This window comes from Cercospora kikuchii (genome assembly GCF_019650295.1).
Source record: "Cercospora kikuchii DNA, contig_00008, whole genome shotgun sequence".
Taxonomy (NCBI): Eukaryota; Fungi; Ascomycota; class Dothideomycetes; order Mycosphaerellales; family Mycosphaerellaceae; genus Cercospora; species Cercospora kikuchii.
This window is the reverse complement of record NW_025408589.1, coordinates 962,787-980,059: the sequence shown is the minus strand read 5'-3', so window position 1 is coordinate 980,059 and position 17,273 is coordinate 962,787. Positions and strand designations below refer to the sequence as shown.

Genomic DNA, 17,273 nt, shown 5'->3' with positions numbered 1-17,273 from the left:
TGCTACACACCAGTTCCGCAGAAGACTGTTGTTCTTGCGGAGGTGTGATGCTGAGATGCTATGAGATGAATGGAACAGCTGATCAGGCCGCGATAGACATTAGAGAGGTATGCTAGTAGAAATGGACGGTGAGGCAGCAATTCGCCGCCCTCATCAATTTCTCGTGCAGTGCTTGCAAAAGTGATGACTGACGTCTGCTGCAGCAACGGCCCGAACATCGGCCACTGGCGAAAACCCACCTTCACCCTGCGTTCTGGCCTGCCATCGTCAACTCTTCGTGCATTGCGTCAGTTGCCCACTTGACTCTGCAGAATCGCCCCAGATCTGTCGACACGCGCTGAAGTCGTGCTGCGGTCGATTTGCTGCGAACTGCGAGACGCCGAGCACTCACGAGCCAGAGCCGCGAGATGCTTGACGCGTCGCGTACACAACGCGCGAGTTCTGGGTTAATAAGTCATCCCCAATGCGACGCCTCGGACATGGAACATCCTCGCCGCCCTCTGCCGCTGGAAAGTGAATCACGAGAGACTCGCATTCTGGTGTCCAGAATCTCAGCATAATTATTCCACCAAACATCCGGCGGCGAGAGCGTCGGACGAGTAGTCGGCCGATTTCACGAGCTGCAGGTCCGCTTGAATATCAGGCAAAGAAATGGCTAATGCAGACACCAAACCTACAGCATCGGATCACCGGGCATGTGGCATTTGTGGTAGGTCCGCAAGCGAGAATGTGGGTTTTTGAAACTTGAACATGGTGAGCATTTTCAACGTTCCTCTCTTAACCTCTAACCTTTATCCCCAATCTCTACATCATCATGGCAGATACAGACAGCAAGAAGATCATCATCATTGGTGCCGGCACCACAGGACTGGCTTTGGCGCAGGGCCTGAAAAACGGCTGGGGTTCCATACAAAGTCTATGAGCGTGCGTCTTCTTCAGCAAGCAGGCGCAATTGGTGCTTTGGTCTGCACTGGGGCATTGAGCCACTGGCAAAGCTCGTGCCGGAGCATCTACTTGACACTATCGCTCGGTGCCAGGTTGACCCTCACATTGAGCTTACCGATGAGCACTTTCGGATGCCTTTGGTGGACGCCAAAACTGGAAAACACATCAAGAATCTCGAGGGTTCCAAGTTCTACCGCTTCCGACGCGACAAATTCCGCCACTGGCTTCTGGATGGACTTGATGTGCAGTATGGCAAAGAGATCTCCGCGATCACATTTGATGATGACAGCACAAAAGTGACAGCCAGATTTGGCGATGGCTCGCTAGATACTGGCAGTCTCGTCGTGGGCTGTGATGGATCCCGCTCCGCCGTGCGCACTCTGTTATTAGGTTCCGAGAGAGCAGCTCTCGTGCCCGTTGGCAATTTTGCAACAGCAATGATCTACGCGAAGTATAGTCGAGAACATGCGCTTGCACTCCGGGCACCGCCATTCCATCCTCTGTATCAAGTTGGAATGCACGCCGATGGTCATTTGTGCTGGCTATCTTTGCACGACGGAGATGATAGAGATTATCCTGAGAACTGGAAGTTCTTCCAATACATCTCATACGAAGCGCCTCCAGGGCATGCGGATTGGTCGAAGCAGCAGCTCGTTTCCTACCAGAAACAACTCGCACAAAACTTTGGTGATCCCTGGAAGACGGCTTATGGTTGGATCTCTGATGACGAAACTGATGTCTGGAATACCGAAATACGAGACTGGGATCCTCGCAAACCTGAGAACAAATGGGACAATCACGGCGGGCGTGTAACCCTTGCAGGTGACAGCGCGCATCCAATGAGCTTCCAACGAGGCCAAGGACTGAACAATGCTGTGCAAGATGCCTACGAGCTTTACACAGCGATACGCAAGTTCAAGAATAAAGAAGAATCACAAGCAGCGGCAATTGATGCATATGAGGCCGAGATGAAAGCTCGTGGAGGCCAAGAGGTTCAAATGAGCCGAGAAAACACCATCATGATGCACTCAAACAGCCAAACGGAAGGCCATCTCGTGAAACAGGGTATGAAGAAGTAGCAGCGCACGTCGACGCTACTCTGGGCAGGCTGCATACATCAAGCGCATACCAGATGGCGATCAACAAGCCGCGATAGGTTGCGATGTGTTATCGGATCAACTCCATCGGACAGCTGATGATGCCGAGCTCAGGCATTCTCGAATACTGCAGTTCACCGGCCACTTCAAAGTCCTTGGTGTTCCTCAATATTACTCTAAGCATTATATCAAGGCTCCTGGATCAAATCAGCACCTGACTTACATACTCCGCGTTTCGAGACTTACAATCTGGCCAACGGCATTCCCGCGCATCGGTGCTTGCCTCTTCCAAAACCCATGTGTGCAGTTATATTCGGCCGACCCATAACGAATTTGTCTGGGTCCTCGAAGACTTCCGGATCACGGTTGGCAGCCACGTAACACAAGGTCACCGGTTCCCTTGGCTTGATCGTTTCTCCATGTAGCTGCACATCCTTCGATGTTGTCCGCGCGAAACCTCGGTACGGGCTGTATAGCCTGATGAACTCCTCCATCGCTGCTGGGATGAGCGATTCGTCCTCACGCAATCTTCGCTGCAGTTCTTTGTCTTTCGACAGGTGGTGACAGATAGAGCCGATCAAGATCGGAGGTGCAACCACTCCAACAACCAACGCCTGGCGGAGACAACCACTGTGGCTTGTTAGCTACTGGCCGCGCGCAGTATATCATAAAGATTGCTGGAACGTACACAAGGTCTTCTTCGCGCAGCGGTGCTCCATTAGCATCTCGCTCCAAAAGCAACGACGATGCTGGATCGTCTTCCGGCTCCCTTGGGCTCAGTTTCCGGCTTGCCAAAAGATCTTTCGCTATCTGATACATCTTCTGTGAGTTTCTAGTGACAACTTCTCCGTCTTGCATTCTCCACGCGTTAAGCCATCTCGCTGCCGATGTGGCCAGCTCTGTAGCGACTCCAGAATCGAGATTCAACCACTCCGACTCCATTCGAGCCACGAAATTGGCTGCGAATTCGGCACTGATGTCGCCATGGCCACGAGCCAGCAGTGGCGCCAATTCTGCTTCCGCGTGCTGTTCTAGAGGTGCTTGCAGACGACGGAGACGAGCAGGCTTCACTGTGCGCTCTAGAGCTGTGCGAAACGGCGTGTGCGCAGGAGCATCGAAGTTCAAAGGTGGTCGTCTGAGTCCTCGCGGATCCGATGGTACGACGGCTTTCACGCTCGAAATGTACGTTTCCGAGTCCATGGCTGCGCGTTTGATATCATCGTAACGCGTCAACAGCCAGTATCCTCCATATTGCTTAGTATGGATCACTGGACAGTGTTTACGCAAGTAATGATACTCCTTGTGAATCTCATCGGGGTAATCGCTGATTACTGCAGCTGCATTATCGATATCGAATCGTTCCCTCCGATCTTGGTCTCCGTATGGGAGATGCGATAGCGTCATGGTTGCCTTCAAAGATTTATCTTTGATACAAATTGCTGGTGGTCAGAGTGGAACAAGGTTTTGTAAGCGAACAGAGACTCTCTGAGGAAATATGGTGGAAGGCTCGTGCAAGTCAGCAAGTCAGCAAGCGGCGCATCTCTCATCTGGCTATCCTTCGTGGACTTTCGTCTCCACCAGACGTTGGCATGTTAACTACCGAGTGCCACAGCGAGGTCTCCTGGAGCGGTCAACCGAAGTGGCGCATGTGGGAAAGTGGGAAAGTGGGGAAATGCATTGCGTGCCGGCACAAGTGAAGTGGGAAACCGTGCTTGGATTTGTACCTCGCTCCACACCACAAGCCTTCTCCGCAAAGAAGACCAGAATCTGGGGAAGAACATCAGCTACAAGTAGCCCTACCCCGGACACTAATTGATCGACAGTTCTCACGAGGCAAGTCGTTCGATCGTCTGACGATAACTACAGTCCAATGCCAACATGACTTCCACGCTTGCTCAAGAGAAAGGTCTTGTTGAAACAGAGCAACTTGAAGTCATTCAGCGGAACTCAGCCCAGCTGAAGCCTACACATTACCGGCCACAAGATGAAGCAGAGAAACGACTCAACAAGAGAGTCAACTTCAAGCTCGACTGCATTGTGGTATTGCTTCTGGCTGCAATGTTCATCGTATGTACTGTCGCAGCTGGGATTTATCGCTGAACCTGAACTAAATTTGCTCAGTTCTGCGGCATCGACAAAACCAACGTCGGCTTCGTAGCTACGAGCTCCTTCGTCGAAGACGCCAACTTGCAGCCAGATGATATTCCGAACTCGCTGTCACTCTTCTCGGCTACATATGTTCCTCTTCAACCGTTTATGGTCATTCTGGCTCGACGTGTCGGCATCAAATACTTCATCGGTCTTCAAGTCATGCTATGGGGAAGTCTCTGCATGTGTCATGCTGCTATCCGCAACAGTGCAACGCTTATAGCCTTGCGGCTTCTCATTGGCGCTGCCGAAGCAGGCTTCACGCAGATCGGCATGTTCTACATGTCGACGCTTTACCCCAAGTACGAGGTCGGTTTCCGGATGGCCATGTTCACGGGCATGTATTCCGTTGCTGGAGCTTTCGCTGGGATCCTTGCTTATGGTCTCCTGAAAATTGAGTCGGCGACTCTTCATGGCTGGCAAGTGCTATTCCTGGTCGAGGGAGGGATCACTGTGTTCTTGGGAGTCCTCAGCTTCTTTTTACTTCCCAAGAGTCTCAGCAATGCCTGGTTTCTGAATGCCGAAGAGCGCGCTCATGCGCTTCGCAGGATGGAACTTGATCTTGCTGGCGCCCAGGAGGAGGGCGAGATCAACAACACGTCCGTGACGCGAAGAGATATTCTCGATGTTGCGAAGGATTGGAAGAAGCTGTTGACGGTAGTTTGCAACATCACCACTGTACTCCCGGTCACTGCTTTCACAACATTCTTGCCCTTGATCGTGCAAGGTATGGGGTACAAAGGGATCCAGGCAAATCTGATGAGTGTCCCGCCATTCGTCGTGTAAGTCCAACTCTTGCACAGCAGCACAAACCCTGCGCAATCGGCATGACTAACGAAATGCGTATCAGTGGAACTGTCGGTCTCTTGATCATCGTGTACTCCAGCGACCACTTTCGGGAACGATCTCTTCATACGGTTGGCGGCATGTGCCTTGGCATCGTCGGCTGCATCGTCATGGCTACTTCTGTCAACACACAATTGCGCTACGGATTTGCTCACGTCTGCATGGCTGGAGTGTTCGTAGGCGGACCATTGATCGCGGTCTTATTGGCTGGCAATACACCATGGAAAGGCACCCGAAGCGTAATTATGGGAGTGAATGGCTGGTCGAATATTGCTGGAGTCATTGCTGGACAACTGTTCAAGAGTCGTTATAGGCCGAGGTGTAAGTCCAGCTCTTTCAACGTCCGAGAGTCTTATGCTAACAATTGTGTCAGACGAGCTACCTCTAATTGTCACAATGATCATCATGGCATGCGGTATTTGCGGATTGGTGTTTCTCAAACTCATGTACATTCGAGAGAACAGGCAGAGGGCGAGGACGACCGCCACGTGGGATGAAAGTGATTATGCTGCCGAAGCGACTTCCGAGGAGCGGAGAGGCGACCAGAAACGAACTTTCATGTACGGTACTTGAATGTGTAACTGGTCTACAGCGAGAGATTGGCGAATCGTTTTGCCGAAGCAGAAAGCGGGGAAGCGCCACAGTCGCTGAGGTCCTCTTTCCACTTTTCCCACTTTTTCTCCTTTCTGCCATCATGTGGGACAAGACTTCCAAATTATGGCCTTTGCATGCTCGTTCTGCCAGAAAGTGTTTACGAAGAAGGAGCACTTGAAAGTACGCCTCTTCAGTAGTCGAACTACCGATTTTCGTTGCTAAGTGACGCTGCAGAGACACGAAAGAGCCCGTAGGTCCCAAATGAGGAAACCGTAACCATTTTCGAGCTTGAGATTGACGCTCGACATCGCGAAGATACCGGAGCAAAGCCTTTTACATGTCAAATCTGCAGTCGGAGTTTCTCACGAGCGGATGTTCTTGGGCGTCATGTCAAGGGACATAAATCGGGTGCTGTGCTACAATCCTCGCCAGACACAAACGGGGCTCCAGATAGCCATGCAGCATCCGGGGCCGCAGGATTGAGCCATGAAGGCACCGGACAGCAATTGCTGGATGCAGGCACCACACTCTGGACCGGAGCCCCAGCTGGCGACTACCTCCTGCCGAGTGATACCTCTTCGTCACTTATCTGGCCTGACTCGGAGAATTTCTTCCAAACGTTGACATCCAACCACGTAGACGCATGGAACCAGCCCCATGCATCGAATTCCTGCGTCAATAGGCCGAGTGTTACCTTGGAAAATAATGCCTATCCAGCATCAAATCCATCACCTCACGATGAGACTGCTGCCACAGAAGATGGCCGTCGAGCTGTACAGACGACAAACGGTCTTTTGACCGAGACATTGCTGAATGTCACTTCCGACGTTGCACTATTCGAACTGACCCCACGCTTCCTAGACAGCAGTCTCCACGCTTTCTTCGTGAAGTTCAATGCCACCTTTCCGCTCGTCCATCGCCCGACTTTCATCTACCAAGAATGCTCCGCGCCACTTCTGCTCAATGCCATCGCACTGGGCTCCTTATACCTTGGCACTGAAGATGCAAGAGTCACAGGAGAATGCCTGTGGCGACTTGCGCATACTGCGATCGCAACTTCATGGTCTGACATGATTGGAAACAAGAGAACCCATGATTCCTGCAGCGGCGTGGAACTGGTACTTGCTGCCCTGCTGAGTCAGACGTACGCTGCCCTATCGAAGAATCGAACATTGAGGATGACAAGCCAAACATTTTATGGTCTCAGTATGCACTGGGCACAATATTGTGGCATGTATGATGTCCCTCGAGACGATGAGCCACAGCTACCGAGCCTCGAAGATGATGTAGCTGTCAAGAGGCACGCGTGGAAGTCCTGGGCCGCTCGAGAAACACAACTGCGGGTGCTATTGGGCTTGTGCATCGTCGATAGCGTTGCTTCTCAGTTTAGTGGGAATTACGTCAACACCTGGGCGGCGACACAGTTTCTGCCACTTGCATCGAATGAGCGAGCCTTCGGTGCCGAAAATGAAGATGACTGGGTAAGAGCCATGCAGACTGAGCTCTCATTCGAATCTGTTGGAATTACATTTTCCCTACTATGTGAGCAAATCCTCTCCGGTGGCGCTCGAAGTATTCCACAGGCACGTCTGTCCGGCTTGATCAATCTCAAGGTCATTTTGGAAGTGTTAGCTTCGCGAGCAAGCAACGCCGAAGGAGTCGAGAAGCGCCCAGCACATTCCTCAGAGAGTCGAGCAGCCATCAGGGCTGTGGCTGCGATTCGAAATGTGCTTGCAAATACTCAAGGCACAACCGCAGCAGACAGAGCGATAGCATTGATTCGATGGCATGCAGTCTGTCTAGACTTGGTGATAAACACTGCAAAAGGCGCACGGAGAATGTGCCACCATTACGGCATCACGCAGCACATCTTTGGAGGCAGTAAGCGACAAGAGCGTGGTCAGGTGGATCCGCATCGCTGGACTCAAGGCTTACTAGCTCGCAAATGTCTTCTCCACGCCATCGAAATCCACAAGATAGCCTCAGATATACCGCTGGGCATGATACATGATACTTGTCTCCCTGGAGCCCTGTTTGCCGTTGCAACGACTTACAGTTCCTTCGCTCTACCAGGACTGACCAAAGTCTTTATCCCCGAAGCGGTCGATTGGGACATGGTGGTATCGTATGGCCTCGGTGAGGTTGAGACAGAGTGGCAGTCCGTGACACCGAGCCCTACTCTCACTTTTTTGAGCCAGTCTGGTACCAACTCTGCGAGCGGGTGGACGGCTCGAAATCTGCTATACGAATTGGGCTCGATTAGGATTCTACTTCATAGCATCTCGCAGCATTGGGGTGTTACGCAAGAGATGGAAGAGGTAATCTCGTCTTGGGAGGCGCGTTGCCATTGATCTGCGTGTTTATTTCCAAAATACAGAAGTCCGCAGCATGGCGGCGTGCACCGCTTGTACCGGCGGCGCCGAACGCTCACCGCATAAGAAGATTGGAGGCTCCAGACTCTAAGACGCAGCCTTGCTGCCTGCATGATATTGCGTTTCACTACGCTGCTCCATCTGGCAAAACGCTGTCCATGATGTACTGGATTGAATTGATCCGAAATGTATCGCGCTCAATTGAAGAGCCATAGCCGTTGAAGACCATGCTCTCAGCCTGCTCAGAGTACTGGGGCCAAGGCGGTAGACCTAAGTTTGGGAACACGATCAGTACACCTCAACTTGGCAAAAGAGTTGTGATCTTACCGAGAGCCTCAATGCTGGGATTCAAATTATGAACGAAGCTGATCCACGACGCCGACATCTGATAAGCCAAATTCTGATCGTACGGGTTATCCGTCATCACGTTCGAGAAGACGTATGCTTGCTCGACTCCCGTCGTAATGCCCCTTCCAGAGTCCGAAGTGTTCGAAGGCAAATGATTGAATCGATATTTCCACACTGGCACGCCATTCCGAGCTAAGCTTTGGGCTATCAGTCGTGCTGGCGCGATCTGGACGATGTCTCCAAAGATAGAGCAGGCCATCTTGTCCAATGCTCCAGACGAGAAGTTCGCGAGTCCAGTATTGTACGGACAGCCTAAGCGTGGGTCTGTGGGATAGAGGTCGAGGATTCTTGAAACAGTTTCGTTCGGAAGCCTTTGTGGTCGGAAGAAGCCTTTCGCTGTTTCGGTGTCAGCAGCAATCTTTTTCGAAAGCGACATCACCGGATCACTTACAGACAGGATCGAACAGTTCTTCTGTCGAGTTGATACCAGTTGGCGCGGAGGTTGTGCCTACGTCTGTGTTCGCTGAATTGGGTCAGCTGCCGTACCGCATTTCCACTGGCAGAGCTTTGCTTACTTCCAACGATCGTCGGTACCTTCAGATATTCTCCTTTTGGCAGTGCTAGTTGGATCGAGGTTCTCGTGAAATCGCCATCGATTGCCTGTCCAGTGGATTTTCCAACTTTCTCACGGAAGACCTCGACGGGCAAATTTCGTATACAATCCAACTTCGCAGAGGCAGATGCGTTGGCCAGGAACACACAGCTGGAGTTGTTGATCAAAGAATCGAAGGTGGCCTGGAATGCTGACGTGTCAGGGCCTGTGAGTGGAAAGGCTCCACCGCTTTGCAATATTGCTCCTCGAAAGAGATGGTCGTCTCGTCCACCGTATGCCATCATGTGGGAGTATGTGGATACCGCTCCTGCTCTACAGAGCGCTCAGTATTGCAGCACTCGAATGGAAGAGCTTCGTACTCACGACTGGCCTGCTAGTGTCACTTTCCTCGGGTCACCTCCGAACGCGGCTATGTTGTCTTGTATCCAGTGCAATGCGAGCCGCTGATCCAGCATACCGAGATTCAACAAGTCGAGCTCAGCCATCTCCTTGCCGTTAAGGAAGCCAAAAGGGCCCAGTCGATAATTCTGCACAAGTCAATGTTTGGACATGCTGGAGAATCCAATATTCGTTGCCACATACGACCGAAACAAGGACGATGGGCTTTCCAATCTCTTTTGAGATTCGTGTCAAAGCTGTCCCTTCGAATCGTGGATCGGCCTGCAATTATCAAATCTCAGCTCAGGAGCGTCAAGGACTATCGACATCCACATACACTATAGCCTGCTGTGAGCCCGCCTCCATACAGCCAGACCATCACCGGCAGCGATCCATTCTTCGGGCTTGCATTAAGCGGTTTCCAGATATTCAGCGTCAAGCAGTCCTCGCTCATGTTTCTTATGTTGTCTGCAGAGTAGCAGCTCGATCCGAATGCGTTGGCTTGGATTGTACCGAATGACCTTTTTAAAGGTATTGCCTGTCGTAGACGGTATCGTCCAATTGGAGGCTCGGCGAAAGGGATGCCCAAGAATTTTTGCACGTCGTTGATTTCGTCGACTATTCCAATGACAGTTCCATTCGTCGTGAGCACGGAGCCCAGACTGGTTATGACATTGAAGGTGATAAGTAATAACAATTTGAAGCTCATGATTGCGGCTCGAAGAATTGTGTCAAGAAGTAATTGATGTCAAAGAAGATCGCTATGTTTGTTGTAGCATTTCCACGCCAATTGTGTATTGTGGTCCGAGAGGGGATCGATACAGTGATACCAGCGGACTCTCCTAGATCGACACAAATTACCTGTCGAGTGTGCCTAACAGGCACAATTACCAATACTGTTCATTGATGTCCACGCTTGCCGAAGAGGAGTGGGGAACACAATGTGGGGAACGGGGATATGTGTGGGGAAAGGCGGGGTCCCTGTTTGTCCCACATCAGGAACTCCAGTCGACTGTGAAGACGAAGCACTGCCTATGTCAGTACCCGAAGGCGCTTTCCAGGTGGAGTTACTTCTTGAAGCAAGTATTTGAGAAGATCGACCTCGGATAACGCAAGGTCTCAGCTCGATAGACGCCATAGATCTCTTGCAAATTGCAAGGCAATGAACCTTAGCCGAGCCCTGAGTTTTGCCCGCAGCTAGTAGGGGACTAGCATGGGATGATAATATCTTGTCCCGACTGGGAAAGACACTTCCGGCAGATCAACATAGTCGCTGATGAAGGCTTTCCCACATAACTTGTATGCTCTCTCATAACAGGATCTTTTGCCTTCCGCACGCTCCAAAGCACACAGAAGCAACATTCCTTTTTGGACACCATGAAGTCGCTCCTCATTTCAGTGCTGGCTGTACTGGCTGCTGCGTACGATCATGGTCCTACGGTATGAATGTTGGCCCGAGACCAGGAATACAATGCTAACGTCAGTCGTAGTATGGCGGTTCGGGACCTTATAAGTCGGTATGCTCAGGAAGCATCTGGCCAGGGTTCCTCATTACTGACAATCTAGAAGTATGCTTTCGAAGTTGAGTCCCTTGTCAACCACACCTTTTATCAGCCACTGGAGTCCGCGAGCGGCAAGTCGAAATTGAAGCTGCCTGTGATTGTTTGGGGCAATGGTGGCTGCAAGACATGGTCAGTCAAATCGTCCCCAACAATTTTACATGAACCGTCCCTCGCTAAGTCTGTAACAGTACGGCTTGTTGCTCAATGCTGGCAATATAATAACGACTGACAAACGTTGCAGTTGGTCTCAACTTCCGTGGTTTCTTGGGCGAGGTTTCTTCTCACGGCGCGCTTGCGATAGCCACAGGATCCATCTATGTCGATCCTGAAGACTATGAGGCACCGCCTGCGGATCCTAACAATCCAGCTTCTGATCAGAATCCTGCTGCTCTAACTGAAGCCATCGACTGGGTCCATGCAAATGCTGGTAAAGGGGACTGGAAGCACGTCGATGCTTCGCGGATCGGCGTCTGGGGACAAAGCTGTGGTGGTCTTGAAGCGTACTCCGCAGGCGTCGATGACCCTCGTGTGAGCCATCTCGGGATCTTCAACAGTGGCCAACTGAACGCTACAGCCAGTACCACCATGGCAGGAAGGCTCAAGAAGCCGGTCTTCTATGTGCTCGGCGGGCCGGACGATGTTGCGTATCCAAATGTACGAGAGCCTTTGCACGATGTATGTGCACCTGCAACAAGCTGATTGTCAAACAGGGTGAGCGTGACTATGCAAGTCTACCTCGCGGCACTCCGGCATGGAAGGGCAACCATGCCCTTGGCCATTCGGCCGCTTTCGATGAGCTCAATGCAGGTATCCCAGGGACTGTGGGCAGATACATCCTTCAATGGGTCCTTCGTGGAGATGCCAGGGCAAAGCGCTGGTTTACAGGCGAAGGTCCGAAGGACGTTGGCATTGCGGATGTCGAATTCAAAAGTTTGAATGGCATCAAAGTGTCTTCCATTTAGCTGAGGAGCATACCTCCTAAGTTAGTAGTACACTTCATCTTAGTCCCAGAGCTGGTGATCCCAGCCATTCCAAGCTGTGCGAGGGTGTGTAGAAGTTGCATGCTGCGTCGTTGGGACTGTTTCCCTCGGGAGCGAAGGAGATTGCATCGGAGTCCACGTCTTGGCATTGCACCGCACCTCCTCCTCTCCCCAAACCTTCTCACTCGACTTTTCGACAATCCTCGCAGCACAGAACTCACCTTTACCGGCATCACCTGAAACGTTACGCCTACGAATCGAGACAGTGTTGTTCGTTTTCGTGCAGTTGAGTCATCGATCGCCGCGCATTGCCGGCTCAACGCGAAACTCGTCATGCTCTCCTCATTCTCGCGTCGCTGCGCTGCTTCGAGTGGGAAATAGCCCACAGCTGTCACGATGACCTCTCCTTACGCTCACTGGATGCGTAGAGTATGCGGAGAGATGCAAAAATGATGCAGCAATTGCCAGAAACAGCATTTGCTGCAAGCGAAGATGGTCAGCATCACCGATGGTCTTGCTATTGGTGATTGCGATTGGCGCCCACAATGTTATCACTGTCTGTAGTCGCAAAATCGTGCTTAAATTGATGCTACCCTACGCCGTTGCTGCTTCGATTGTACTGACTTGAGCAGGCCCCAGCACTTCCATCTCTTTGCAAGAACCAACAAGATACCTTGCAATATGGACACCATCACCTCGACAGCCAAGTCTCTCAAGCCGGAAATGCGAGCTCCTCGTATGTCTCATCTCCAGAGCTCGAACGAAGGACCTGCAGACATCATAGCAAAGGTCTCCGGCTACTCTTCTGGCGGTATCCGCGAGGATGACAGTCCATACTTCACCAACGACGATGGCATTCCGCTTCCAGACCCAGCACACTCCAAGACCATAGGCGGCATACCAGTCGCCAGCGATGTTCATCTCTTCCAGAAACAACAGCGCTTCAACAGATCGAAACTTCTTGAACGCATGGTCCACCCATGTGGATCGGGAGCATTCGGTTTTTTTGAAGTGACCTCTGATGTGTCCGATTTGACCAAAGCAGACTTTTTGCAACGCGTAGGCGAGAAGACTCCAATTTTCATTCGATTTTCAACTGTCACTTTGGGTCGAGAGTTTCCGGACGAAGGACGCAACCCACGCGGTTTCGCCATCAAGCACTACACCAAGGAGGGAAACTACGATCTCGTTGGCTTGAATTTTCCCGTATTCTTTTGTCGGGACCCCATCCAAGGTCCTGATGTCATCCGCAGCCAAGCGCGCCGACCAGATAACTTCCTTCTCGATCGAGACGCCACATTCGACCTGCTGGCCCTTACTCCTGAAGCCAATCATGCTGGCATGATGTTCTTCTCGGACCATGGCACGCCGGATGGCTGGACCAACCTGCATGGTTATGGTTGCCACACATTCAAGTGGGTGAACAAACAGGGAGAGTTCGTCTACGTCAAGTACCACTTCATCGCAAAGCATGGACGCAAAGACTTCACGTACCCAGAGTCCATTCGTATCTCCGGAGAAAATCCGGACTACAGCAAGGAGCAGCTGTGGGAGCTGCTCGAGCGCGGCGAGCAGGTAGAGTGGACTTGCAAAGTCCAGGTCATGAAGCCAGAAGAGGCCGATGCCGAGAAGCTGGGCTTCGACCCATTCGATGTAACCAAAATTTGGCCGCGAGATCAATTCCCTTTGCAAGAGTATGGTCGCTACGTGCTCAACAAAAACCCAGAGAATTTCCATCGCGATGTCGAGCAGGCTGCTTTCTCTCCGGGAGCTATGGTTCCGGGAGTGGAGGAGTCGCCAGATCCATTGCTGCAGTTCCGCATGTTCTTCTATCGAGATGCTCAGTATCATCGCATCGGACCGAACTACCATCAGGTGCCGACAAATTGTCCATTCATGTCGGGCTCTTATGCCAGCTTGAACTTTGATGGCCCACTTCGTGTCGACGGCAACCATTCCGGCAACAAGCAATACGCACCAAACTCTCTTGGAGGCGACCGCTTCAGACCAGATGCCGCCGAAGCTCCTTACAAGGTTTCAGACAACGTCGTCTCTCGCAAGAGTCACTACTACCACGAAGGCAAGATGAGCGACTATGATCAGCCTCGCGAGCTGTACCGCCGTGTCATGTCCGATCAAGATCGCGAGAATCTGCACTACAACACTGCGGTGGACTTGTCCAAAGTCAACTACTCGATCATCCAGAAGAAGTACCTCGCCCAGTTGTATAACATCGCCCCGGAGTATGCACAGGCCGTGTACGAGAAATTGAAGTTCAAGCGTAAGGGACAGGATTTCCAGTTCTCGGAGGTGGAGAAGTTGGCGCCAGAGGCACCAACGTGGTTTAGAGAGCCGAAGTTTCAGCCAACCGACGGAACGAGATTGACAGGTTTCGCGCCTAGTGCGCCATTCTACAACTAGTGAGATGGGAACAAGGATGGTGTCGAGGAGGTATGGGGAGCTTGCGATGTTGCAATATGGCGATCGATAGTCGACTTGATGGAAGACTCTAGTAGAATCAATTTGCTTTCCAAAGACCTCATCTATTCCTTCCATGTTCCATGCATACTGAGAAGGCCAAGACTCCCAATCTCGTATTGATAAGTGTGCATTGGAAAGTCGAGTCCCTGACAATTCGGCCTTAGGAGCGCGACGGAGGGCTTTTGTAGACATGCACAAGTGATTTCGCTCAAAAGGGGTTGTGGTCCAATGGTAAGATCCTCGTCGCTTTGACTCATGAAAGGGATGTCGGCTTTCATACTGCATGCAGATGCAGGACTGGAAGTGGATTAACTTCTGAGGTGTCAGCTACTCGGCTGTTCGCTTCGTTAGTTGATGAGGGATGCCAGTTCGAGTCTGGCCTTCTCCGCTGTAATTTTTGCGAGTCTGGTTATGCATATGTCGAGGAGCAGGGGCAGACTCGTTGCGCAGAATAGCTCTTTCGCTTCTCAGCTTCCAGACTCGCATTCAGATAGTCTATTCTCGATCAGATCGTCGTTTGCTGCAACCGCCCATGACCGACATATGTATAGTGCCGTGAAACGCAATACTCAATCAAAGGGGTTGTGGTCTAATGGTAAGATACCCGTCGAGCGCCCTCGCCGTGCTGGGGGCCCCCTGGGTCCGGAAAAAAGAAAGAAGCGCGTGGCCACCCGGACCCCGGGGGCTCCCAGCACGGCGAGGGCGCTCGACGTTCGGGATTCCAGTTCGAATCTGGACTTCTCCAATATCTTTTTGCACTTTTTAGGATTACCGATCTCAAATATCTCACGACAATCTACCAAGAAGTACTTCGTTTGTAACGAGTCTTTCCAGAATCACCTCCTTGTTTCTTGAAGTCGCGTTTAGCCAGCCCATGTATAGTTTTTTGATATTATACCCTACAGCATTCGAGGGGTTGTGGTAAGATCTTCATCGGAGACATCCAATTGGACGTCTAATATCGGCTGTAAGGCCAATATGTACTGCCGTAAGGGCAGTTGAAAGCCATACCGGCTTCGCCACATTAGCGACCGATGGATGAGGGACGCCAGTTCGATTCTGGCCTTCTCCAATATCCTTTTGCGAGTCTCGTTGTGCATGTGTTTACCAGCGGAAATCTTCGTCTACTTTCGACCAAGCGCATACAGACTATGTCAAACGTTCAGATCCAACTCAGACAGTGTCTCTCAGGACCGAATTTCCATTTCCCCCAGCAGGTACTAGCCAGCAGACATATAGTGCTCCGACAGGTAAGTATTCTCATCAAAGGGGTTGTGGTCCAATGGTAAGATCCTCGGCGGCAGCCATTCTATGGTGACATAATCGGTTGTCGAGGGATGCCAGTTCGAGTCTGGCCTGCTCCAAATTTTTCTTTTTTGCACAAATTATCAGGCTGTGGCATGTTTGCGTGTTCTGCGTCTCCGCCGTTTGCTGTGACGCAGCTGACTCCTTCACGATAGTGCTTTCGAGAAACATTTCTTTGTTTGCTGCAGCTACCCATAGCTAGCTCATTTGAGAGCTGTAAAAAGCAAGTCTACCATCGCTCAGGGGCTGTGGTCCAATGGTAAGATACTCGTCGTCCCCGCCATCCCCGGAAGGGGGTGCAGTCCTCGTCCACGAGGCTGGCAAGCGCAACCGCTACCGCGCCTTGTCGCGGCAGCATTCAGTCGCTATGGCGGCAAGGCGAGGGATGCCAGTCCGATTCTGGCCAGCTCCAAAACCTTTTGCTACAAGTGCGAGTTTGCTGCAAGCCTTGGCTTCGCACAAGTTTTGCGTGCTGGGATGTCATCCTTTTTGTACTCCTTGAACTCCTCACATCACAGTTGTATAAGGTGTTGTGGTCCAATAGTAAGATCCTCGCGTTCACTCTAGTAGTGATCATGCGCCCAGGGGTATTTACACACCTGGTAGAGCCGGACTAATGAATGGTGCGAGGGATGCCAGTTCGAGTCTGGCCTTCTCCAATATCGATATCTTTTTGCTTTTCCCGCGTCATTGGCTTGGACCAAAACGAGAGCCTACGTCCACTAAGCACCTTCTCATTTTAGCCTCGTTCCAATGAGACCCACTCCTGCACAGCACATTCATGGCTCCTGCTAACACATTGCCGGCGCTGCAAGAACAGCGCAGTCTTCTGCAGGTCGTGATCGGAGAAAAAAATACTCGAATGTACAAGTCATGTAATAATTCCTTACTATTGTCACATCTCTTCTCAATGCCTTCATTGTCCTGTGCTTCCGACCACGTCTAGAGAGCGAGCATGGCCAGAGCAGCAGCACCAAGTATTGGTGCAGCAGTCTTCATTGCAGCACCATTGCCGGAGCTGGTTGTCGAAGACTCGGTAGCCTGCGCATTGCCAGCGCCGCTGGAGCTGCTCTCCGATCCCATACTCGTCGTCTCCATGTCTCCATTGGCCATCGATGTCTCCTCAGCAGACGACGTCGTCACAACAGTTGTTCCCGTCGATTCCGAGTCCACTGCACCACCAGATTCTTCCGCCGCGAGCGAGCTCACGATGGAGGTGTAGCCTGCCATGGAGAACGCCACCACGGTCGTTCCGATCCTGCAGCCTTGTACGCCGCCTGGGCTGTAGTCCAAGTACGATGAGCCGGGGCAGCAATACAGGGTGTCATCGCCGTTGTTGCCTTGGGTTGAGCTCCAACCATCAGGGCACGAGCCGCCGGTGCCGACGCCCTGGCGTCCATTAGTGGGGCGACGGAGTGATGAATGATGTTAAGCTTACACCGGAAATGATATTGCCGCTTGAATCGTCTTGTGGAAGTGCCATAGCGAGAGCTGACAGGCCCAAGAGGAAAGTGTTGCGAAGAGACATGATTGAACACTTGTGGGTGGACGGGTCGATGATGATGTCGCCGCAATACCTCTGTTGTTGTTGTCGATTTGCTTTC

At 51.7% G+C, this 17,273-nt stretch overlaps 8 protein-coding genes across 9 annotated transcripts; 5 read left to right on the top strand and 3 right to left on the bottom strand.

Moving 5' to 3' along the window:
* Nucleotides 1-814: 814 nt before the first annotated feature.
* CKM354_001157900 (uncharacterized protein) lies at nt 815-2,024 on the top strand (the record flags this gene model as incomplete). Its single annotated transcript, XM_044807077.1, has 2 exons — nt 815-902; nt 940-2,024. 2 exons carry the CDS (start codon nt 815-817, stop codon nt 2,022-2,024), a joined length of 1,173 nt encoding a protein of 390 aa, XP_044663012.1.
* Nucleotides 2,025-2,112: 88 nt separating this feature from the next.
* CKM354_001157800 (uncharacterized protein) lies at nt 2,113-3,446 on the bottom strand (the record flags this gene model as incomplete). The annotated part of the gene is made up of 3 exons (XM_044807076.1): nt 2,113-2,239; nt 2,289-2,672; nt 2,731-3,446. The coding sequence occupies 3 exons, from the start codon at nt 3,444-3,446 to the stop codon at nt 2,113-2,115; spliced, it is 1,227 nt and encodes a 408-aa protein (XP_044663011.1).
* A 474-nt stretch (nt 3,447-3,920) lies between these two features.
* CKM354_001157700 (uncharacterized protein) lies at nt 3,921-5,609 on the top strand (the record flags this gene model as incomplete). Its single annotated transcript, XM_044807075.1, has 4 exons — nt 3,921-4,109; nt 4,164-4,972; nt 5,041-5,357; nt 5,410-5,609. 4 exons carry the CDS (start codon nt 3,921-3,923, stop codon nt 5,607-5,609), a joined length of 1,515 nt encoding a protein of 504 aa, XP_044663010.1.
* Nucleotides 5,610-5,753: 144 nt separating this feature from the next.
* Nucleotides 5,754-7,981, top strand: CKM354_001157600 (uncharacterized protein; the record flags this gene model as incomplete). Its single annotated transcript, XM_044807074.1, has 2 exons — nt 5,754-5,810; nt 5,960-7,981. The coding sequence occupies 2 exons, from the start codon at nt 5,754-5,756 to the stop codon at nt 7,979-7,981; spliced, it is 2,079 nt and encodes a 692-aa protein (XP_044663009.1).
* Nucleotides 7,982-8,129: 148 nt separating this feature from the next.
* Nucleotides 8,130-10,050, bottom strand: CKM354_001157500 (uncharacterized protein; the record flags this gene model as incomplete). Its single annotated transcript, XM_044807073.1, has 7 exons — nt 8,130-8,272; nt 8,330-8,746; nt 8,802-8,873; nt 8,926-9,275; nt 9,327-9,490; nt 9,546-9,623; nt 9,679-10,050. 7 exons carry the CDS (start codon nt 10,048-10,050, stop codon nt 8,130-8,132), a joined length of 1,596 nt encoding a protein of 531 aa, XP_044663008.1.
* Nucleotides 10,051-10,718: 668 nt separating this feature from the next.
* CKM354_001157400 (uncharacterized protein) lies at nt 10,719-11,865 on the top strand (the record flags this gene model as incomplete). 2 transcript variants are annotated; one of them, XM_044807072.1, is made up of 5 exons in its annotated part: nt 10,719-10,781; nt 10,832-10,858; nt 10,908-11,010; nt 11,145-11,557; nt 11,614-11,865. In XM_044807072.1, the coding sequence occupies 5 exons, from the start codon at nt 10,719-10,721 to the stop codon at nt 11,863-11,865; spliced, it is 858 nt and encodes a 285-aa protein (XP_044663007.1). The 2 variants fall into 2 exon arrangements, with proteins under 2 accessions (XP_044663007.1, XP_044663006.1); XM_044807071.1 differs by having other exon boundaries at nt 10,908-11,016.
* A 699-nt stretch (nt 11,866-12,564) lies between these two features.
* On the top strand, nt 12,565-14,304 carry CKM354_001157300 (uncharacterized protein; the record flags this gene model as incomplete). Its single annotated transcript, XM_044807070.1, has 1 exon — nt 12,565-14,304. One exon carries the CDS (start codon nt 12,565-12,567, stop codon nt 14,302-14,304), a length of 1,740 nt encoding a protein of 579 aa, XP_044663005.1.
* Nucleotides 14,305-16,611: 2,307 nt separating this feature from the next.
* CKM354_001157200 (uncharacterized protein) lies at nt 16,612-17,197 on the bottom strand (the record flags this gene model as incomplete). The annotated part of the gene is made up of 2 exons (XM_044807069.1): nt 16,612-17,058; nt 17,108-17,197. The coding sequence occupies 2 exons, from the start codon at nt 17,195-17,197 to the stop codon at nt 16,612-16,614; spliced, it is 537 nt and encodes a 178-aa protein (XP_044663004.1).
* Nucleotides 17,198-17,273: the final 76 nt, after the last annotated feature.